Below are 24,436 nucleotides of genomic sequence, written 5' to 3'. Positions count from 1 at the left end.
GGAAGCCACCACTTAGAGGTTGTTCGGCTTTTTTGATTAAGTGGTTTATAAATTTATTCTAAATAAAAATAAAGAAATATAGAAATGCATAAACATCTGGACTGCACTGGTTGGAGAAGGCTGCCCTAAGCATATTATCATCCCACAAGAGATGTAGGTCTGGTGCACATATAATGCTGGCTCCCTGTAAATGATGGCTTGCAAACTGGGAGCCAGTCCTAGGCTTGTGTGCTTCATCCCATCCTCTTTCAACTCTCTGGCACAAATTCTCCCACTCCCCCTTTGTTGGCCTTATCCATGTTTTGGTATTACATCTGTACCACAGCCAGCCATGGTTAATGGTAACCATGACTTCCAGCTTAACCAGGATTTGAAATCAAAGCTTGACCTGGATTTGTAAACCCTGGTTAAGCTGAGCATCAGGACAGACATAGTGCAAATTCCTAAAACTGATCCCTGGTTAGCAAAATAATTTTCCTGGAACAAATAGAAATCTTGTCACAACTGCAGACAGGTGTGGAAGCATGTAATCAAAGTAACCAGGCACAGACCTACAGAAAGCAGTCATTCAAAACTATTCCCTAAGACTGCTCTGCCACTACATTAGTGTTTGCTTTCACACGTCTTTCAATAGTAGTCCTCTTGTTGGAAGATGAAAGTTTTTACAGGTGCTGAAAAGACAACAGAGTCGGTGCCTTTAAGGGGAGGGAATTCCGAAGGGTAGGTGTCACAACAATTCCTATACTGTGTGCAGTGGACCTTCTGATAAGGTGGTATCCACAGGAAGCCTTCACCTGCCGAATGCAGTGATCAACTGAGTATGTAAGGAGTGAGATGATTTTTCAGTTAAGAAATCATGACTTTGTCCCATTGATTTCAAGGGGATCTTGAATTAATTTTAGTCTGGAATCAATCCAATGGCATGTAAGTCTGTTTTGGATTGCAACCACTAAGGATAACGAAATGTCCAAAGGAGGAGTTCCTACCATGTGAATGGATAGGATGAATGACAGAAGCTAAAGGAAAATGTACTTTATCATACAAATAAAAGGCAAAAGGCAATTATGTATTTCAGATACTTAGAAACCAGTCCAAGGATCTCATTGTAAAGTTTACAATATAAACAATCATGGAGAAAGTACTTCATTTGAATTAGTTGTACCATTAGCCCTCAGTGTTTGCTGGTTGATTAGTTTCCAGTACAAAGTTTTCCCACAACTGCACAAATAACTTTTGTACTTTAACTGATTTTCCTAAATCAGAAGTGAGCATAGGTCAGGGATAATTCAATTATTTTTTAAAAATATTAAAACAATCAGTTCTATATCTAATTAATTTTACAATAATTCCATTTGTAAGTAATTGTATGATAACACATATTTAAAATGCTTAGCAGGGAGTCTTTGTTACATTTGATTTTTCCTAGTGGATTTGTGTTAACATGACTGGAATCACATGTTATCAATCAATCAATCTTTCTTTATTATGGCCAATTACCAGCATCAGGAATCATATATTAGTAGACTGATATTTTCTTCATTAGTAGCCCTATACATGCAGGGGTAGGGTGAAACAGTGACCTCATTGGAGCAAATGAGAACTTCCATTGAACGTTTTAGGGCCCAGCTTTGTATTTATTATTCTTGCAGTCAAACCACCCATTATATGCACATATATGTTCCTATTTAGGATTAATGTAATTCACAGGAATTTGCATTTAGAAGACAATCCTGTGCCCACTTACCTGTGAGTAGGCCACATTGACCTCAATGGGACTTACTTCTGTGTAGACTTGCATTGGATTGCACTGTACCTGTGTGTGTAATCTTTGAGCCTTTGGAAAGAAATGTGTGTGTGTGTGTATGTGTGTGTGTGTGCGCACACACTTGTAAATATCGGTTTGTAAATGCTTTTCCTAATACCTCAAAAGTCCTCAGTGTTAAGCATTTTGCCATTGAAAGCTGACTGTGTTTGTGGCTTCAAATCCCTCTGAAAGTGACAAACCCCTAACATTTTAATAAAATGTCTACTTTTTCAGCAGCTGGCTACCTACAGCATTGTTGAATGAATGTTATGTGTACAGGGATCTTCTTGCTATAAGAGAGAGAGTACTAATACACTGTTATTAAAAATAAAGTTTAAAATGCATGTTCCTCCTGGGCAATTCTTGTGAGCATCCAATAATTTTATTTGCTCTTCTGGAAAACTTTCTATCCATAGATCTTCAGATTTATTTTAGGCAAAGTATTTCTTCACTTATAAATAGAATGAAGCAGTCAGTACATGAATGATGCTAACAAAAGAAGGATGGAAGGAAGGTTCATGCAGGGCATGTGATGCTTTGCCTGAACTGCGAATGAACCTTACCAAGAGCATCCTGTGATTGTGCATTGCAGAAGAAGAGTCGTAGTGGTGAACAGGTTTTACTTCAGGGAAGCTTGCCTGCCTTTATTGATCTCATGGAACAGCTCCTGATAAGGTTTTTGAAGATGCCACAGTTCCCCTAGAACAGTTTCAAAACCAGTGCATTAGGCTAAGCAGTTGACTTGCCGCAGTGACTCATGCATTGGTAACATCAAGGCTTGATTACTGTAACGCATTCTACATGGGACTGTCTTTGAAAACGGCTAGGAAATTGCAGTTGGTTTGAAATGTGGCAGCCAGAATGTTTACTGGATTGTGGCTTGGGGATCATATCATCCCTTGCTTTATTGACTCCACTGGCTCCCAATTTGTTTCCAATTCAGTGTCCAATTCAAAGTGCTGGTTTTGACCTTTAAAGCCCTAAATGGCCTGGGACCAATATACCCGAGGGGCCACTTACACCCATATGTACCTGCCCGAGATTTAAGATCATCTGCCTCTGGTCTCCTCTGCATGCTTGGAATGAAAGATGTTAGATTGGCAGGCACGTGGGAGAGAGACTTTTCAGTCGTGGCCTCCAAACTCTGGAATACCCTACACCAAGAAGGCCACTCTGCTCCCTTCCTAATGGTGTTCTGGAAACCCCTGAAAATCATCTTGCTCCAGAGGGCCTTTGGGAGGGATTGAAGGTAGAACCTGAAACGGATTTTATTCCCCCCCCTTCTTTTAGTTTTACCTCTTTAGTCCCTTTTAATATCACTCCCCCATACTCCTTAACTATATTTTATGTATTTTTATCTATTTTAATGTTTTTGTGTTTTTATTGTGTTTGATTTTATTGTGTATTATTTTATTGTGAGCCCCCCTGAGTGCCCTATTGTACAGTAGGAGGACGGGATAGAAATAGTTTAAATAACAATAATAATTCAATTATTTTTTTAAAAAACTGCCAGTTTAAGATCAAAGTTGCGGGTATCTCATGTTGACTCAAGCTCCACAAAGACAGGAAATAGAAAGCTAAGGCTTAGGGATGGAGGAGAAGTGATATTAAGTTTGCATTTAAAACTGAACTTACCAAATTTGCACTTTCCAAAACAATGTATGAACCAAAACACAACCACCCTTTGAAATCCACACTTTTCCACATTTTGCAGTGCAGTTTTCTAGCCGAGCAATCTGTACATCTAAGCAGCCGCAGGAGTCATTTAGAACAGTAGTTAGGCATGGAGCAGTTAGGGAGATGATACCTTGGTGGTCACCCTGGCTGTATGCTGGTGCCCACAGGCACCATCCTAGCAACTTTGGGCTTCAGCTCATGCCATGTATTTTGCAGCGACACAGTGGCACAGTTGCTATATCTCTATGTGACACTATGGAGGGGTGTTGTGAGGATAAATACTGGAAGAGAATCACAAACATGCCAAGCACTCCTGGGCAGCCACATTGCAAATACTATCCCACACTGCTCTCTACTTTGTACAGTGGCTCCAGCAACCCAGAAAAAGGGTTAAAGACTCCTATCTCCCATGCTAAGGTTTTGTTCCAGATCAGGGGCTCACACCTGCTGCTAGCATTGCAAAAAAGGCCCCATTTGATACAACAGATCTTCTTTTTCCTTGTATGAGTGGGAGAGGGCAGTCATTGAGAGCATGATTATGTGATGTGGTTGTAGAGTGCAATTGTGTGGTTGCAGAGTGTTGTGTGGTTACAGGGGTTTTATGTAGTGATTGTGTGACTGCATGGGATGGGATGTATGGGTGATTGTAGGGTGTGTGTGGTTGTGGAGTCCTGTGCAATTGAGTGGCTGTGTGTGTTTGTGGTTGGGTGGTGTGTGTGGCTCCATACTTGCAGTGCATGTCTCTGGTTGTGTGGGTGCAGTAGGTGGGTGTGGCTGTAAGGTCGTGGAGGTGATTGTACCTATGTGTATGGTTGCAGTGTGTGAGAGTGGTTGTGGGGTACCCACAATAATTTCTTAAGTTCCCAGATGTGCCCACAGGCCCAAAAAAGTTGGTGGTCCTCATGTAGCTGCTGCAGCACACTGTTATATTCCATGGCTAAATGAATAGGCATTTGCACATAACATCCACTAGGTGGCTCCCTTTACAAACATTACAGACTTTGAGAAATTTTCCCTTCAAAAATCTATCTGTGTATTACTGTGTCAGTAGTTCCTACCATTGACTTTAATAGGACAGGAAAATCTTAATAACTTTTGAATCACTGCTCAGAACTTCACCAAAATAACCCAAAATATCACTTAAAATAAAAAATATATAGCAATGATTTTGAAAAATATTTTTGAAGAAAAAAATCATTGTCTTGATTAATTTGCGTGCAGGGAAAAATGCACCCCTGAAAACTGCTAATAGGGGACAAGGGCCCATCATACAGCAAGGACTTTGTTGTCCTAAGAACCTTTGCTGTGGGAGTGGGCCTTTTCACCAGACGTTTTCAGGAGTGGACCCTTCCCCCCTCCCAACTCAATGGAGTCAGCAATATACCCATTGGTTTGCTAGGCAGGATTGGGATATCTCTCTCTCTCTCTCTCTCTCTCTCTGTGTGTGTGTGTGTGTGTGTGTGTGTGTGTGTGTGTGTTACTGCCAAAAGGTCCAGGATGCAAGTTGCTGGATATGTTTTTTTACCGCTCGCTAGCCATTTTTGAGGTTGCACTTCTCCCCATACATACCAATGGAAATATTTTAGCAATTCAGTTATTGTCTAAACAAACACTTCCAATTCAAAACAAACAAACTTTTTTGACATTTCATAGGCAGCAATCAGGCAAATAAATATGAGTTTTAGTGCTAATTAAATCATTGGTTTTAAAGATCTCTTGGAATGTTGTCGTGTAATAGCAGTTGAGTGAACTGGACCATCCCATTCCCTACCCATTGCAGGTATGTCGCACCCACCATTCTAGATAGATTGTATAAACACAGAAAAAACTTGATATCGGTGATAGTATAGAAGGTCAGTAGCAACTCTGCTTGTAGCTTATAGCACAAGAACAATGATTAGTAGTGCTAGGAACTGTCCATCTAGAAGCAGCCTATCCTTGCATTGCAGACATCTAATGACTTGGAACCAGTAGTGTAGTGACAAATTTATGATAGTCATAGGGATGCCCCCTTCCATCCATGCCCCTTTTTTGGATTGCTGAGTTGATAATGAGATCCTTGTTAATACCTTTTCCCATAACAGATGTTCCTAAGAGCCAATCAGCATGAAAGGGGAGGATGTTAGCTTCTCAGTGGCTGACTCACCTTCTTTCACTCTGATTGGCTCCAATCATCAGGAAAGGACAAGGAAGCAAGTTAGAAGACACTTCTCTGTGGCTAACACACTCCCCTTTTATGCTGATTGGCTCATAGGATGCTGGAGACATAAGGACCCTGCTCCCAAAAAAGTAAGGGTTCTGAGACTTCCCCAGACCGCAGACAGCTACATCCTTTCCTGAAACGTGAAAAACTGGAGCATGATAATGCTATGACTAACCCATTCCCTATCAGTGTTTCCCTTTTATCTTTGTGATCAAATTGATGAATTGGCATGTAGAAAGAGCTGAGTTTTAATCTGGAAGCCTTTTACATAGCCTCCATGTGGCTCCTGAGATATAAGGGACAGTGCTGGCCTACAAAGAATAAGCAAACCAGAACAGTGGTCTCAATGGTGCCTTTAGCCCCAGACTTCCATGCATATGCCAGGACTTCCCAGAACCCAGGAAATCCAAATGGCCACTAAGCAGGCAGTGATCTGGCAATAGCAAATCACAGTTAAGCTAGGAAGATGCCCAGTGCCATAATTTCAACTAATTTATAATTTAACTAAGCTTTCCTAAAAGCGATGAGAGTGATCACAAGCTCAGCCAATCGAATGCCACCTTTGGGGTCACAGGGATAATGAGAGTGCTGAAGCAGCAAGGGATGGACAAAGCCCCCTTGGCCTGCCCCCTTGCTGCTTTGGTGATTTCATTGACCTCATGACCCCAGAGGTGTCACCTGATTGGCTGAGCTCACTGCCACTCTTAGTTACTTTGGGGAAATTTAATTAAATTAAAATGGCAGCCGGAGCTACAGTCTGAGCTATGAGTGCTGTATGCTGATAGGTACCCTTATCCTGTTGCCCTTCTGTTCCGCTCACCCAGCTGCTACATGGCTAGACCCAAATGTGCAGCAGTGGTGGGAAGAAGACTGGTGGCACCGGCAAATGGAAGAAGTTGTCCACAGAGGTAACACGCACACACAAAACTGACTGGCTGCAGTACTGGCACCAAGTTAGGGGTAGCCAAAGTGGCAGCTCTTCCTGCCTCCCCAGGACAACACCTTGTTTGGAACCCCTTCAAACCTGGTTGACCTCTGAGCAGTCCCTGACAGTCATTTAAAAACTGCTCCAGAAAATAACAAAATATGTTGAACTATGCCTCCTTGTGACCAGAGACAGTAGTTGCAGCTACTCTGGGTGTGATCCTCCACTAAATGTGAGCAAACTACAGCTTGAAGAAACTTTGCTGCACTCAGCAAGGGTGATTTCGCCCCTCTTCCACTACAGGCACATTTGGTTCAGACACCACAGATCCAATAAAGTCCATTCTGAGTACTATATAATGTCAATCCTCTACCACAATCCCGCAGTCTCTGTTACCATTAAGAATTCCCAAAGATGTTATTCCCTTTCAGCTTAAAGGTAAAAATGGGAAATGGACTGCCTTCAAGTCAATCCCGACTGATGGCGACCCTATGAACAGGGTTTTCATGGTAAGCAGTATTCAGAGGTGGTTTACCATTGCCTTCCTCTGAGGCTGGGAGGCAGTGACTGGCCCAAGGTCACCCAGTGAGCTTCATGGCTGTGTGGGGATTTGAACCCTCCCAGGCCGTAGTGCAACACACTAACCTCTATGCCACTCTGGCTCTCAGCTTAAAGGTAGTATATTCTTATATCATTTCTATAACTGAGTTTACTCCTCTAAAGCCCTACTGGGATGAGCTATGGAAACTGAGTAAATCAGTCAATACATTGCCTCTTCCACAGCCTTGAGATTCTTGCTCCTCTTTGGAAAGCCCTAATTTTCTTCTCCTAAGAGCCCTAGCCTGGAAGAATACTTTTTCTGTACTGGTCCTTATCAAAGTTATATGTGACAGCAAGAACTGTGCCTGGGCACACACACACCCAAACCCTGCCTATTTTGTGAGATGCTTAGTTTCACTGAGTACCTTCAAAAGAAGAACTTTGTTTAGACAGAATGCAGGCATGGTGGAGAAATTAAATTCCTTTCACACGTAAAGGCAAACTTACATAATCTGGACTTTCTAAAACAATATGAGAACCCAAACACAGCCATCTTCTAAAATTCCCACTTCTCCAGATTTTGCAGTGTAGTCCTCCAGTCAAATCATGTGTACAAAACTGCATATACAAGGTTAAAGTCTGTATATAAATACATATTTTAGGGTAACAATATTAGAAATGCATTACATTAGGAATTTCTTTTGCAAAAATGTGCACATTAGGCAAAATTGCATACAAAATGTGTATATTGAGAAATTTGCACTAACATGCACATTAATTTTCATGAGGACTTTAAAAATAAATAAATTGCAAACTAATTTGGAAATGTGAGAAGTGAACTTAAGATCTGAAAAATACAAAATTGGAAAAACTGAAATTGACAGATTTGCCATCCATATTTCAAAGTGAGTCTATCTGTGTATGCACATATAGGGCTGGATCAAGTCCCATTGCTGATCGAGGTGAAAAACAAGATGATGTCCCACATTCCTTGTACAGAACCCAATCACACTGGTGGCAACTGAATTTTACTTCAGCACTAGCGAAAGGACAGCATCCTTCATGGCACCTGAGATCAGCAGGATACCTTAGGGGGGTGCAGGGCAGTCTGTGTGACACAATCCAGTAGAGGCAAGGGTGTAGTCGTACAGGGGCTCAGGGTGTCTTAGTCCCTTTACTTTTTTAGGAGCAGGGTCGCAGCAGGGTCCCTATATCTCCAGCATACTATGAGTTTATCAGCACGACACGGGAGTGTGTTAGCCACTGAGAAGAGTCTTCTAACCTGCTTCCTTATCCTTTCCTGCTGATTGGAACCAATCAGAGTGACAGGAGGTGAGTCAGCCACTGAGAAGACTCTTCTCAGTAGCTAACACTCTCCTCTTTCATGCTCATTGGTTCCTAGGTGTGTCTGTTGTTGTCAGAAAAGGTATTGATAAGGATCTCAATCTCAACCCCACAGCAAAAAAGGGAGAAGAGGGGCATGGCTGTGACTAACATGAAGGGACCCTGCACTTCTGAATTTGCCACTAAGCTACTGAGTAGAGGGGATCAGTTGCAGTGGGGATGGGGCTTAGAAAGAATGGCTAGCTCAGCTGCTGCTATTCCCACACCAGCATCTGCCACCTGAGGCAGCCTCTTCAGTCTGCCTAATGGCAGGGCTAGCCCAGTCTGCATGTATCTTCTGCATCTTAGGAAAGTCCATTGTGAAGCAGTTAGATTTCGTGTCAGTGTTCAAACAGCCCTTTCCTTCCAGCCACCCTTTGTGAGGCAAGATCAGTCTGTGTAGGACAGTTTTAGCCCACTAGGTCCCAGACCTTCTCTCCACCCACCGACCCACATCCCCTGAATACAGATGTTGACTATCCCTGGTCTACATCATCTGTAAGTAATAGTAGTAATAGACGTTATTTGAGCTGTTTTATGGTGTTCCCTTATGTGGTGATTTCATTGCTTTTATGTGATTGATTTTGGAAGCCACCTTGTAAGGAGTTCTCCTAAAAGGTGGGCTACAAATACAAATAAAAATGAATATGAACATGTGTGCATCTGCACAAGATTTCTTTGGGAATCAGCGCACTGAATCCCTGCAGTCCATATCCCTTTGGCTGCTCAGCCCCATGTTGGTGGTTTTTCCAAAGAGACAGATGGAGGTAATAGCAGGAACGGTATCTGGGGGCGAGACAGAAACCATCAAACCATCCTGGTGATACCCTGGGGCCTCATGATCTGATTCTCCCCAGTCTTCCAGTTTCACAATAGGAGTGCATTCCTATGCATGCTTTCACAGAAGCAAATCCCATGGGCCGTACTCCCTGCTGTGTAAAGGCAGGTGTGGGGAGCCTTTGGCCCTCCAGATGTTGCTGCATAACAACTCCCACCAGCTCCAGCAAGCATGGCCAAGTGGTGAGGGATGATGGGAGCTGTAGTTCAGTGACATCTGGAGGGCCAAAGGTCCCCCACACATAGTGTAAAGGTCTTCAGTCAAAAGCACTGGCTAGCAGGAGACATTCCAGTGCACAAATTGTTTCAGAAAAAGGTGGAAGAGCAGCTTTCAGAGAGAGAGAGAGAATTCAAAAGTTACCCATCTGGAAACAACCTCTCAAGCGAAGTCAAATGCAGGTAAGATTGCCTATGAGAATTATCCTCTTTTGAGCCAGAGGTGAGGATGGCTGAAAGAAAATCATAAGGCACAATCTCTTCTGGCCTATTTTATTTTATTTTATTTGTTTGCTACATTTGGATTGGCTACCCATCCATGTTTGTTCCTTGGGAGGTTTACAAAACAGACAATAAAAAATCTCAGGGAAGGGCTGTGGCTCAGCGGAAGAGCATCTGCTGTGCATGCATAGGGGAGGAACGGGTGTGTCTGTCCATTTTGCTTTCTCATTTTCCCAGTTTTAAGCTGAGTTCACATTTCCACATCAGTTTGCAATTTTTAAAAAAGGAAATTCAATCTAATTTTAGCACAAATTTCTTTGAATATACACATGTTTGTATGCAATCTTGCCTAATATGCCCATTTTTGCAAAGCACACTCCCCTAATATAACACATTTTATGTTATGTTTGCTAATGAAATCATTTGTATGCACACTGAACCCTAGGTTATGTATTTTTGTTCACATTACTTGGTTAGAGAACTACATTGCAAAATTTGGAGAAGTGTGAATTTTGAAGGATGGCTTTGTTTCAGTTTGCATATTGGTTTGGAAAGTGCAAATTACATAAGTCCACCTTGCAAACTGAATGGAATTTCTCCTCTACACCTAGCAGAAGGTCCCAGGTCCAGTCCTCTGGGTCTCCAGGTAGTGCTTGGAGAGATGCCTGAATCCTCGGAGTGCTACTGCCAATCAGAGAAGACAGCAACGAGCTAGAGGCAGTAACGGTCTGACTCCGCAGAAGACCGCTTCCCATGTTCCTAAAAATAAAATATTCCAATACAAAAATGCTAATTAAAATACAACAACAAAGACAATGAAATGGAGCATGAAATATCTTTTCTAGTGAAGGGGCAGTGAAATCCTAACAAGGGAGCTCTTTTGTAAGAGGGGGAAACCCAGGAGAGAAAGAGCGGGGGAGGAAGGGCTGGCAAACGATCAAGGAGACGGGAAAAAGCTTCTGCTGTTCCCAGGGGTGGAGAGGCAGTTCCAGAGATGATAAAGGCAGATGCCGAGGGCCTGGAAGTTATTTCTGTTCTTTGGCAGCTTGGACACCACTCGTGGGAAGTGAAGAGGTTGCTCGATTCCCTTCTGCGCTTGGACTGGCTCCTTCGCCATGCTGGCTGCTAGTGGGATGCGCATCCGACTCCAGCTTGGACGGCTTCTGGCTGAAGGGGGTCATTTCAGTGGTCCTGTACACCGGCCTCTAGGACCTGGTATCCTGGGCTCCACGGCATTGTCCTGCACTGATCAGAACAGAAGCCCCAGGGCAATGGGCTCAAGTGAGTAAGCTGGCAAGTCTTATGGTGGCCCTGTGGATAAGGAGGGCTGCTGCTGTCCCTCTCCCGGATCTGCCACCCAAGATGGCTCCTTCATTTTGCCTAACGGTAGGGATGGGTCTGAGGTGTGGCCTGCAAGTGCACTGGAAGGGAGATAGAAACCGGATTCTATGGATCCCTATGGAAATGCTTTGTGTGTGGGGGGCTTCATCTGGAGTGGGGCTCGATTGTGCTATATAATATAATATTGTATATTTCTTGACGTTGGCTGGTATTGTTCTGGTTGATGTTAATATTCGTTACATTTTTATTTGTTCTTTATATTTATGGATTTTAACAGCTTTGCTTCTATTGCTGTGCACATCTCAGTTGCAACAACAGTTTAAAACTTGTTGAGGCCATCTGCGACAAATAGATACCTGTTTTGGGCTGCTGCAAGCATCCATTCATTATTAGCATACACCTTATATAATTGTTTTTATTTCCAAAACTATGCATCCTGCCTTTTCCCCCAAAATTGGTTCAAGGTGACTTACAACATAAACAACATAAGTATCTTATGTTTAAGAACAGTCAATGTTCCTAAAGACAACCTGCAAAAATCAAAAACAACACAAAAATATCAGAGTAGTTGGATTTTACATCCATGCTTTATTAATACATACGCATTGGAATATTTGGATCCTGCTTTTTGAGGCAAACGGGCTGCAAACAGCTCACATTATCAAGAAACTAAACCAGGAAACACACAATACAATAACTACAATGTGCTGCCACAGACGCAGTAGCAAAAAAGAAACCCACAGAAGGAGATGGGGAAAAAACCCAGCAGAGCAACCAGGGAGGAGGATTCCTTTCACAGGTCCGCTCCTGCCATTAGGCAGAGGGCAGCAGCTGCTGAGGGGTAGAGAGCAGTGGGAAGATGTTAGAGGACAGAGTGGCCTTTCCTAAGCCAGCTTGCTGGTCGCAGGTATACTGGAGGACACTGCCCTATTTATACCATTGAAATATGATTCACCTGCCAGTCCAGTTGACTTCTGTGCATAGAATGGAGACTGGTGCAGCCTTATCCATTGCCTCAGGCGGCAAAATGTCTTGTGCTGGCTTTGAGCTCAGAGGGCCCCAAATCATCCTCTGAAATAACATGGCTATACCCAGTAGTGGTCAGCAGGGCGATGCAGGCAGGGCGGAGTTGCTCACCTCCCTTCCAAGCGGCAAGCCTCACTGCTGGCTCCTGAGAGGGGGAGGGACAAGGAGCTCGGCATGGGCGTGGTGGTGGAGCCAATCCAGTGCTCTTGTCACCATGCCTGCACTGTGGTGAAGGAAGAGCAACAGCAAGGGGGAAGAATGAAATACCTCTGGGAAGAGGTTTCAAAAGCCGTGTGGCCACCACCAGCAGGCCTATGCAGAGGGAGGAAGAGGGACTGTGCATAGGAGCAGAGCGCATGCTTTGCATGCAGACATTCCCAGGTTCCTTTCTGGCCTTTCCAGTTAAAAGCATCAAGTAGAAAGTGATGGGGAAAACTCCTGCCTGAGCCCCCAGAGAGTTCCTGCCAGTCATGGTAGACAATACTAGCCTAGATAGACAAGATGTCTGACCTGGTATTGAACAGCATCCTGTTCTGAGGAAGAACAGATAGGTTAACATGGGAGGTAATCCCTTATGCAGCCTGACCTGACCTTGCTGTCTTAAATGTGGTCCCCCTACAAGTTTTTTGTTGGACGACACCTCCCATCATCCCTGCCTATTGGCCAACCTGGCTGGGGCTGATGGGAGCTGGAGTGCAACAACGTCTGGAAGGCCAAAGCTTCCCACCCCAGTTCTGGAAGGTGAACCCTAGAATCAAACTTACAACACAGTAACTTCAAAGACAATTGCTGTCTACCATTATTTGATTGAACATCTGGAAAGAGGGCTTTAAAGGTTAACAACAGTACATAGGAACATAGGAAGCCGCCTTATATTGAGGCAGACTATTGGTCCATCTATTGCAGTACTGTCTACACTGACTTGCAGCAGCTCTCCAGTATTCCAGACTGGGTATATTCTCAGCCGTATGTGGAGATGCCAGGAGGGATTGAACCTGAGACCTTCTGCATACAAAGCAGATGCTCTACCACTGAGCTACGACCCTTCCTTAACTTAGAATTAAGTCCAGAAATAAACTGAGAGCCAACAAAGCTCTTACATACATCTGTTAAGTGTAGTGGGAAAATCAGACTCGGGGGAAGGAAAGATGTGTGTGATGACAGATCTAAATGAAAATGGTGGGAACAAGATTAACCATGCTTTGGGAAACAAAGGGCACTTCCAGGCTGTTGTTATTTTCAGGTGGGTTTTAATCACACACTGGCAAATTCAGGTTGCAGAGTTAAAGCTGATTTGATGCTCTTGCATGACAAACCTACTTCCTCCCAACATCAGACTTTTTGTGATAAAGAAAGTGATGAGGAAATGCCCTGGAAAGGGTAGAATAACTATTGCTTGACACAATACCATGTAACCTCCCTGGAAACATATCAGAATGAATGCTCAATAAACATCCGGTGGCGTCTAACCTCCCAACAAACTTTGTACAAACAAATCAGGATGAACACTCAACAAACAGGTTGTTTGGAAGTGACCAAAGTCTGTCTGTTTTTCCTTCCCCTTTCTTCGACTCAAATTGATGTGATGCTTTATCTATTGGATCTTTAAGCGGAGAAAATGCTCAAAGTGCCTGGTGGACATAAACCCTCAACATTTGACAAGAAAATCCTCCTGTGGACTGGTCGCTTCAAAACGGAAGATGAGATTCCTCCAAGGATCCAGTATGTACTTCATTTTATCCAATCATTAGAAACACTAAGTTGAGGAAAAGCTGCCCCCATATTTTAGAACTGGGGGGGGAGAGAATGAAAGACTTTTGAGAAAATAAACCTATCCACCTAACTCAGGGGTAGTCAACATGGTACCCTGCAGGTGTTGTTGGACTACAATTTCCATCATCCCTGTTGGTCCAACAATATCTGGAAGGTTTCCCCTCTGTGTTCTCCCTGTTCTAGAAGATGAACCTTGGAACCAAAACTTACAAAACAAAGACAATTGCTGGTTTCCATCATTTGGTTGCATCAAACTTCCACCAGGCTTCCATGTTTATATTTTAGGTGATAAGAATCTGTGGCCAATCCAGTTTCTCAACATTTGTTCTTACAGCAAAATACAATTGGGATTGTGACACATGACTATCTACATCAGGGATAGCCAACCTGGTGCCCTCCAGATGTTGCTAGACTGAACCTCTCATAATCCCTATTGGCCATGCTATCTAGGGCTGATGGAAATATGAGTCCAACAACTTCTAGAGGGGACCATGTTTGCTACCACTGATCTACATACAGGTTGCATCCCACATGGATGTGCTTTTGCATATGTGTGAATATATGGAGTGCCCATTAGGAAAATTAAAATTCTAGTCATTGAAAATCAGGATATGGCCTTAAGAATTTTGAAACTTAGTTTATTGCACATACACAAGACAACTTCTTTATTTTGCTTATGAGGAGAGGGGAAATATGAAATGCAAACTGTGATCAAAGGCACAGTTTTTGTTTATAAACTGCACAAACAATGTGTTCTCATCAACTACATATTGGACAGTAAGGTTCATATGCTGGTTACAGGGGAAAAAGCAGATGAGAAGGAATGGGTGTGTGGGAATGATAGCTGACAAAACATGTTCGATTACTGAAAAAAATGACAGCTTTGATCACACAAGTACTTATATGAATGTCCAGGGTTACTACCTCATGGTTTGTACTCTGTCAAGTGCTATGCACATTGACGGTGATGTGTGCATCACATCACGGTGATGTGTGGGAAGGGCCACACTAGATAAGAACAGAAGAAGAGCCTGCTAGATCATTCCAGTGGCCCATTTAGTCCAGCATTCTGTTCTCATAGTGGCCAACTTATGGGAAGCCTGCAAGCAGGACCTGGGCACAACAGCAGCACTCTCTTCCCATGATTTCCAGAGGAATAATGCCTCCGACAGTGGAGGTAGAACACAGCCTTGTGGCTAGTAGTTGTTGATAGCTTTCTCTTCCATGAATTTACTTAATCCTCTTTTAAAGTTATCTAAGGTAGTGGCCATCACTGTTTCCTGGGGAGCAAATCCATTGTTTAAGAAAAGACAGTTAAGTGCAAGCTGGTGCAAGTGCATTAAGTGCAAGTGCTGCTCAAAATGGTTGTTGCATCCCTCACTTTCCCCTTTAGCCTCTGTGCTTCTTGTTGTAGCTACTTTGTCTCAAGATGTTACAACATTCTGTGTTCCTCTGTCATTATGATGCCAGGTAAGTACTACTAGATGCATGGGGGCCATTTTTAATGCCCGTCATATGTTTACCATAGTGTCTAGGTTGGTCTTGAGCATAGGGATGTGGGAGAAATTTGGTTCAGTTTGCATTTAAGGACGAATCTACTGAATTCTTACTTCACAAAACAATATACAATATACAAACCGAAACACAGCCATCCTTCAAAATGATCATTTCTCCAAATTTTGCAGTGCCGTTTTTCAGCCAAGTAATGCGTACAAAAAATGCACATAGAGGGGGGGAGTGTGAAAATCCATACAAAAGTGCATTATAGTAGGGAAATTGCTGGCAAAAACATATATATATTATTTATTCATTTTATTTTATTTATTTATTCAATTTATAGGCCACTCCTTTCTCCTGAAGGGTACAATATAGCATACAAAAATGTGTATATTAGGAGAAATGTGCAGTAAAATTCTGCTGAATTTTCATGATGACTTTTTTTTAAAAAAAAATTGAAGTGCAAAATGAGGTAGAAACATGGAAAATTGAACTTAAGATCAGAAAAATAAAAAATGGAGAGGAAATTGAAATTGAGAGGTTCGCTTGTCCCTTCTTATGCACAGGACTATGCTAGCTGTGCAGGATGAACTCTGCTGCAATCTCCCAACTGGTACTGGTACAGTTTCAGAAGTACTGGCAGGATATTCCCATCCCCGTGAAACTCCTAAGTTGTACAAAACAAAGTACTATTCAAGCCCTTATTCAGGCATTCTAAAATTTTATCCATGGAAAGGGCACAGGTTACTCATGAGAAAGACTGTAAGTGCGTTCAGCAGAATGTACTTACAATCCCCTTTTAGACATCACTCAACATGGACAGCCCACAGGGGGCCGGGATTGGAATGCATAGCCCTGCATCCCCTCCACAGATAGACTTTAAGACTATAGTCTTCTCTGCTACCATTTGCTTCAGAGCAGCAGCAATAAAAAATGTAGCCTATTTGTAGAGACATACTAGGGAAACTATTTGTAGCTAGCACCAGCATAAAAGTCTTGCATTCCCCTGTGTTTCATGTGGCTGAGAATAAAATACCATTTCTAGGCCATTTATGTATGGATGCTAATCATCATCACATTCATTCCTTGAAAAATCATTGTTTCTGTCCTGCAGTTAAAATGCAAAAATTTTATAAGCTCATGTAACATTTTCTGGTGCTTGTTCATCCCTGCCATAAGTGACAAGTGCTGTACTTTTTATCTGTTTGTGTTACTCTCTGCATAAAGAGATCATCATCTGTAACTTTATGACCTTTAATACCAAAGGACTGCTGTAGCATACTGGTTCCCATGACTTTGTTTTTTAAAAGAAAGCAAGCAAATACTTATGCAATGACAAATAGATCTTCTTTGCTAACATAATAGTCAATATTATATATATGTATGTGTGTGTGTGAGTGTATATCCAGACCTAATTCTTTATTTTTTAGATGTCAGAATATTAGAAGAAATCAGAACATGCATGAAAGAAAAGAATGTCATAATTTACCCAGATGATTACTTTCAAAAAATTGTATGGTTGGGAGAGATTCCCATCCAAACTCTAGACATAATACTAAGCCCGATGGGCCCATGGCCTGGCTCAGTATAAGGCAGCTTCCTGTGTTCTATGTCTACAGTACTTTAACTACCCACATAAGTCTTTTGAAACAAGAAGCCTTATGACACCTACTAGCAGAATACCAACAGGGGCGTAGTTAATTGCATGAACTTCCTTTGGAAAAGAACACCACAGCATGTGACTCCAATGAGTAAGCTCATATTTAGATGAAAGGTGGAACATAAAGCATGGCTTCTCCCCAGATACCAGAGAATGGGATCTTATATTCAGGATCTCAGGGATGGGAAACCTGTGGACCTTGATGTTGTTGGACATCAACTCACATCAGCCCCAGGCAGCATGGCCAATGGTCAGGGATGATGGGAACTATAGTCCAATAGCATCTGGAGGGGCATAGATTTCCCATCCACATTGTACATGCACTGACCTCCATCTGCAGGTTACCCCAATGTAAATATCAGAATGTACAGAATATGACACTGTTGCAAAGTGAATGGTGAGCAGAAATTGGAGTTATTTATTTATTAGATTTATATCCCGCCCTTTCTCCCAGTAGGAGTTGGAGGCAGAATGGAGTTAGGAGAAAGCAGATGGGAGTGTAACTTGAATTGGGGGTAGACTTCTGAGCACCACTTACTCTTTGAATTATTTGATCACACCAGTGGGGCACCCACAACACCCATCACATGAAGGAGTATTTTTCGCATGTGGCTGCTGTGCATGGCACATTTACCACATGGATTGGGAAGCCTTTGCTTTGTCTCCATAAAGCAAAACCAAGAGGTTGCATCAGTGTGGAATAAACCGCTTCATTTAGGCTGGAACTTCTGCATATAAATAAGATTCTGTATGGAGGCAGTCTCTATAACAGGTCATTCAAACTGCTTTCCGCAAAGCTGCTATTTCACAGCCACCTGCATTTAGCAAAACCTTTCTTTCACAGTAGTTATGAGAATTAATGAGTTACGTGAAATTTGTGATAAACCGCACTGTCATGGAGATTTGCCTCCCTTCTCCATAAGCAGTTTATTTAGGCGAAAGTCTAGAAGGCACTACTGACATAATGAAAGCAGCAGTCAGACTAGATCGATATTGTCCACAGCATTCATTTTAAAGCACATCCAATGCACAGTTAAAGTGTATGACTTGCCCCAAAGAATCATGTAGTTGATTTTGGGTGCTGGGAATTTGTAGCTCTGTAAGGGGAAAACCACAGTCTCTCCAGGATTTCAGACAGGGAATATCATCATTCCAGGGACTGAACCTGGGAACTTCTGCATATAAAGCAGATGCTCTGTCACTGAGTTAAGACCCTTCCCCTAAACAAGGGAGATGCTAAACAGGCTGAGAAGCCTCCCTGTAATCAAGAACCCTGATAACCTATATTTTGGCACTGCTTGTGGGTCTTTGTTTCTTCAGTCCGAAAGCCTGAAGAGGGCGCTGTAGACATGAACCTATCTAGTAGTTATGATACTATTTACTAGAAAGCATACTCTTCAGAGTCCTTTGGGGATTAGCCAGGGGCCCCAGTGAAAGAGGGGCAATGTGGAATAGAGCCCCTTTTAAGATTGGGCAGAGGGGCTGAGCTCCCCCTGGGAACAATGAGGCAATCGAGGCTGCTGTCAGAGGCAAGGCTAATTGATAAAGAAGGAGGAGCAGCCTATTTTTTAGGGGTGCTGCCAGATGGGGGCTTAAGATTGTGAACAGTCCATTGGTGGCAAGTTAGTTTTAACTGCTTATTTCCCCCCCCCCCGGAAAGGGAAAACCCAGATTAAATGGGGAAGGGGGAAATGCAGACTGGCATTTTGATGCCAACAACATTGAGTTGTTGATGCTGCAAAAAATGTGCAAGCATGAGGGCACCCATGCCACAATGAACACCTGTTTGGGAGCACCATAGGACCCAGCAACTGACTGCACCAACTGGCTTGCTGGGAAATGAAAGGGAAGAACAGAGCTGAGAACCAATGTCTGGAGAGAGAAAAAAAGACAAGCCCTCTTCAGGCATTACCCCAAAGTGTGAAGTAAATCTTGATGGAGGGCAGTGGGGACCACCTCCAGCCATCTGTTGGCAAGGACTGCTGCTTATTTACATATATTACCAAAGAACAGTTATATATCCACAGTCTTGATTTAAGATGTATTTATCTAATGGATACATAACCTGCATTTCAGAGTTTCTGCCCTCACAAGGCATTATTTTCATATAATTATTAAATAACATTTAAACATTAAAATAACATTAAAAGATAGGAGCAGCTAAAAAAAAGTGTGTAGCTTGACTGAACCAGCTCTCAGCCTAACTTTCCTCACAAGGTTGTTGCAAAGATAAAAGTGGGAGGGAGGACCCAGGAAGAAGATTGAGGTGCAAATATTCAATTCAATTCAATTTATTGTACTAGCCAAAGGCCATGACAAATACATTAAAAACATAAAAATATACAAAGGTGCAAATATATCATGTCATATTCACAAACTATGTGGTGAGGGGGGAAGGCATGCACAAAGGCACCCCCCCCAATGTTTTAACTTCAACATTCCACAGTCCTGATAATTTATAGCAAATTAAAAACAATACCAACACACACAAACAAAAATACTCTTAACCATGTGCAGCTTGACTGAACCAATTCTCAGCCTAACCTACCTCACAGAGGTGTTGGAAAGACTTCATACACTGGAGGTGTAAAAATACCCAGACGCCATATAATAGTTTGTTGTCAAAACCAGTTATTCACTGCAAAACATTTTTTTTTAAAAAAAACCCGTTTCCTGCCAAATAACAGCAGTGACACCTAAACAGGCTCTATTTGCCTTAAGTAGTATTTTTTATTTCTGGTCAAAAATTATTTGATACATAAAAGTACAATATACTATTTTTTGCAAATAATTAAAAAAACTGTATGTATACTTTTATTATCATCATTACTGAAAATGTTTACTATGCATGATTTCCTACCAAGATCCTGCTGTCCTATGTGTGTTTCTTTGATCTTCTGGACCTTGTGCTGGATGTGCACACAGAGAGAAAAGAGGATAGGCAAGCACATGTGCTGAAAGGTATAAATGGAAATGGACTGCCTTCAAGTTGATCTCAACTTATGGCTACCCTATGAATAAGGTTTTCATGGTAAGCGGTATTCAGAAGGGGTTTACCATTGCCTCCCTCTGAGGCTAGTCCTCCCGAGCTGTCTAGGGCCTGCTCAGCTTCCCACAGCTGCACAAGCCAGCCCCTTGCTTGTCTGCAACTGCCAGCTAGAGGGCAACTGGGCTCCTTGGGACTATGCAGCTTACCCACGGCTGCACAGGTGGCAGGGCATGTAGCCCCTGAGCCACTCACTGTGGGGGTGATCTTTAGCTGGCTCTTGACACCCAGGAGACACGAGTGGAGATTTGAACTCACAGACTCTGGACTCCCAGCCAGGCTCTCCTCCACACTGTGCTTATACCAGCTGTGTTGCTGAAAGGTATAAGCTTACTCAATTCACCTGATGTATACATGCACACCATTAACCAATATGCAGAGATAAGTAGAAAAATGCGTCTTTTCAGCACTTGCAAAGGTTTCAATCTGTTTCCTGATGTTCAACAAACCCTTTGTTAATCACAGCTCTGACTTTACTCATTCGCAAAAAAACCTGAAAGGACAGAGATTGGAGCAGCTGGCTAGCTCATTTCATAGAAATTGGGGTGGGGCGGCTCACATTTTGGGCTATAACTTTTTCCAGAGCAGTTAGAAGCTTTTTTAAAAATGAAAGCTAATAGTCTGGGCCCCCTGCTGGCCCTGGGCCCAGTAGAAATGGACCCTTTCTACTTGTTTGTCAGGGCCTTGGTGCAGATGAGTGTACTAGCTCTCCTCCCTTGTCACCATTCTTGCTGTCCTCCAATTTGCAGGAGGTGTCACTGTTTGAAATAGGGAGCCTCCAGTATTTGTGGGGGCTCTTTGCATGTTTTAGAACCCCCAGAAAAGACCCCCTGCTTCAGCCAATCTCCTACAACTTGGTAGGAATGGCAACAAAGGGGCTCATCTCCACTGACCCCCTTCACATGTTCACCTAGTGCTTCATGGTAGCATCTGAAGAAGATTAAAGATAGATTGAGGGAGACAGGGTCAAAGGTGAGAGTGAAGAGGCTGAGCTCTGAAGAGTGAGCTTCTAGTTTATTTATTTATTGAATTTATATCCCACCCTTCTTCCTGAAGGAGCCCAGAGCAGCAAACACGTCAACACAATATTTTAACAACAACCTAAAAAACAATTTTGAATAGAAACACTCTAAAAACAGTCACAGATTAAAAAAAACACTCTTTTATCTAGTGATCTCCTTCATAGTTCTTCTGCCATTCCTATGATATTCATAAACTGACTTTTCAGTAGTTGGCATATCTTTTGAATTTAATATTGGACCTCCTTGAGCCTCCCCCACCCCACTTAAAAACACGTCACAGGGTCCTGGAACTGGCAGATTCTGCACTTAGTGAAAGATTATAGGGAATTGTAATGAGGTCTGTTTTCCTGCTTGCTTTATGCCTCTGGCTTAAGGGACTGATCTGCCACTTCAGAACTCTCCAATTAGTGTCATGAAATAACAATTAGCTGATTTGACCCAACAACTTTGTGCTGTGTTTCTCTCACTGCATGTGACTTACGGATTAATGGGTTTATAATGTCCTTGCCTGGCTTTGATTTGTGTGATTCTAAATGCATTTAGTCCTTAATACTATGAAATCCAGCTGCCCTCCAGTTTAGCTACCCGTTCTCTCTCTCCCACCCCCGCTCTTAGGGAAGGGAGAAACTCTGAAATGGCAGTCCCAATATTCAATCCTGCTTTGGCAAGTTTCGTTTGTGATGTGTTGACACAGCAGCTCCTAAAACTTTATTGAGAATTCAACCTACATAAAAGCATGTGCATATTCGTTCAGTCTATGGCATGCTCTCCCCAGGAAGAGGTGCCTGGTGCCATCATTGTCAGTCTTTAGGCAGCACCAGACTAAGACATTTTTATTCACCCAGGCCTCGGGTAATTAAGTTACCTCCTATGGTGTGCTCATCATTTAGTGGGGTGGGTAGGACCTATTAATATATTACTGGATGAGCATTTCATGTATTTTGTACTGTTCATCATTTTATTTCTAGTTTTAATTTGCTTTTAATTGTTGCTTGCTAACTCACTTTGAGACTTTTATACAAAGCAAGTAACAAATGTTAGTAATGTTAACAACAGCAATTATTTTTACTCACAGGAAAATTTTTGATGAAAGCCATAGTTTGCTCAGAAGTAAATCTCAGTTAATTCAGTGGCATTCACTCCCAAGCAAGGCAGCAATTCTAACCCCCACTTACATAGGAGTAAGCCCCACTGAATTCAATAGCATTTGCTTTCAAGGAGAAATGGGTAGGATGCACAATCCAGCAAATCAGAGACATAGGGCTCGATCCAACAAGTGGAATGGGAGAAGGAGACGATTTTGGGCAATTCCCCTGTCCCCATGGCCCCCATCTGCTCTGTCCCCCCCAGACCTGACTGCATGTCCACATTAGCAAATTATTTTAAAAAACAAACATTTCGTTCTTATGCATCTTTTGTTTCAACTGCAAGTATATTCATAGCAACTGAAGATATTTCAAGCTGTCATACTTTAATTCAGCGTTCTTCAACCCCAACAGTTGAACTACAACTCCCATCATCCCTAGCCAGCTTAGCCAACAGTCAGGAATGATAGGAATTGTAGTCCAACAACTTCTGGGGACCCAAGGTTGATGAGCACTGCTTTAATTGGTTCCAACCCAATTTCTGTTGTAGGACAGAGATACTGAATGCTGCAAAGAACAAAGCTCGAGTAAAAGCCTGTTACATTATGATTGGCCTCACAATTGTGGCTTGCTTTGCTGTGATTGCCTCTGCTAAAAGGGTATGTATTGTCCTATAGGAAACTTCTTCATTTCTTTAAAAAGTGCTTCTTTTGAAAATAGGAAGGATTAAATTGATTTCTACATAACATGATAATAGCTTTACCCTGAAAAACCTTTCAAGTCATCTCTGTATAAAGATCTGGTTTGCTTCAGTTTGCTATCGTGCCATAGAATGACCATAAGACTTATTGCAAACCAGCAGAGCTGTAATACGGTACACAGCTGGGCAAACGCAGCACAGAATTCAAAGGCATTTTGGTCACTGCCACATAACCTTCAGTGTTGACACAAACTTAGAGCCCCATCCCACATCAGGGTTGGGGAACTGTTGCCCTTCAGTTGTTTGCTAGACTCCAGCTCCCATAATCCTTGACTGATGGCCATGTTGCCTCTCACCAATGGGCCTTGGAGCCCAACAACATCTGAAGGGCACAGATATTGCAGTCTTCTCATACATTTGATTATGTATTTCATTTTCTATATATTTATATCCAGTCCTTCCTCCAAGGAGCTCAGGCTAGCATGCAAAGCTTAGTCCTGTGAGGGTTTGGTAGAATGTGTCTGGTTCAAGTGGACCTTTAAAGTGTTTTGAACCCAGGATCTCCTCTGTTCAACACCCTGTACCACACTGGCTCTTAGGGCACATAATTTCTGAAGAAGCTACATTTGTAATGCCAGTAGATGGCCACACAATGTAGAATAATGTGTGTCTTTCAGTTGTCCATTTTGAAATTGCACTGTGCCAACTATGAAGACGATGCTCTACTTTTGCAGGCTGTTGAACGGGCTGAGTCCCTAACAAGCTGTACCCTAGCCAAGAGGTATGAAGAGGCTACCACACGGGCTGCAGAGGAAAAGGCAAAATAGAGTGGCCTGCTATTGAAACCTGAGGTGTGCTGGGAAGGAAGAAATAAAACACACAAAACTAGCAGAGTTAGTAAAAACCTACCCTCTGGGAAAACATGGAAGTTACATGCAACTTAACTTTGCTACATTTGCACTTGTGTAACAAATATAGGATGAGATAGGATTGTCTTTTTCTGTCACAAGTGTCTAATTAAGGGACTAAATGAATCAAGTTCAGCTGCAAGGTTGCTCTGAAGGGCTTCATTGACTATTTGCTTCTATTTGACTGAACAATGCTACTGTTTATGCAGTTAAAACCTGGGAACACAGAACTCCATCGCCCATAACAGCAAGTTTTCTCATTGGAATTTATTGTTCAACAGATGTCATCCCGATAAATCAACAGGTTATATATTAGCATTCATCAGATAAAACTGGAGAAGTTTCCATCTTCCCAAGGCTAAAGAGTTGTTTTATTTCTTAAATAAAAAGCAGGATTATCTGTGAGCTGGTTTTTATACTCTTCCATTTTACAGGGAAAGGACTGCAAAGGGAAAAAATGAATAGCAGGGAAAGAACATGATTCTTTTCAGGTCCTCCCCCACTTCAGCCTCCAATTAATCTCTGGTTTGCAGTCAGATATTAATGACCCTAGTGTAGACTATAGTTGGTT

The 24,436-nt window shown here is 42.4% G+C and overlaps 1 protein-coding gene across 1 annotated transcript; it reads left to right on the top strand.

Moving 5' to 3' along the window:
• Positions 1 to 10,874: 10,874 nt before the first annotated feature.
• On the top strand, positions 10,875 to 24,342 carry FAM162B (family with sequence similarity 162 member B). Its single transcript, XM_061626302.1, has 4 exons — positions 10,875 to 11,088; positions 13,785 to 13,896; positions 22,808 to 22,916; positions 23,692 to 24,342. The coding sequence occupies exons 1-4, from the start codon at positions 10,923 to 10,925 to the stop codon at positions 23,782 to 23,784; spliced, it is 480 nt and encodes a 159-aa protein (XP_061482286.1). The 5' UTR covers positions 10,875 to 10,922; the 3' UTR covers positions 23,785 to 24,342.
• The last annotated feature ends 94 nt before the right edge of the window (positions 24,343 to 24,436 follow it).

Source organism: Rhineura floridana, chromosome 4 (assembly GCF_030035675.1).
Source record: "Rhineura floridana isolate rRhiFlo1 chromosome 4, rRhiFlo1.hap2, whole genome shotgun sequence".
Classification (NCBI taxonomy): Eukaryota; Metazoa; Chordata; class Lepidosauria; order Squamata; family Rhineuridae; genus Rhineura; species Rhineura floridana.
The sequence above is the reverse complement of the archived record's forward strand: the minus strand, read 5'-3'. Positions and strand labels throughout refer to the sequence as shown.

Coding starts and splice junctions, on each gene's coding strand:
- FAM162B (XM_061626302.1), top strand. CDS start 10,923: ATGCTGGCTGCTAGTGGGATGCGCATCCGACTCCAGCTTGGACGGCTT. Junction 13,897..22,807: donor GAGATTCCTCCAAGGATCCA/GTATGTACTTCA, acceptor TTTCTGTTGTAG/GACAGAGATACTGAATGCTG. Junction 22,917..23,691: donor TGATTGCCTCTGCTAAAAGG/GTATGTATTGTC, acceptor CTACTTTTGCAG/GCTGTTGAACGGGCTGAGTC.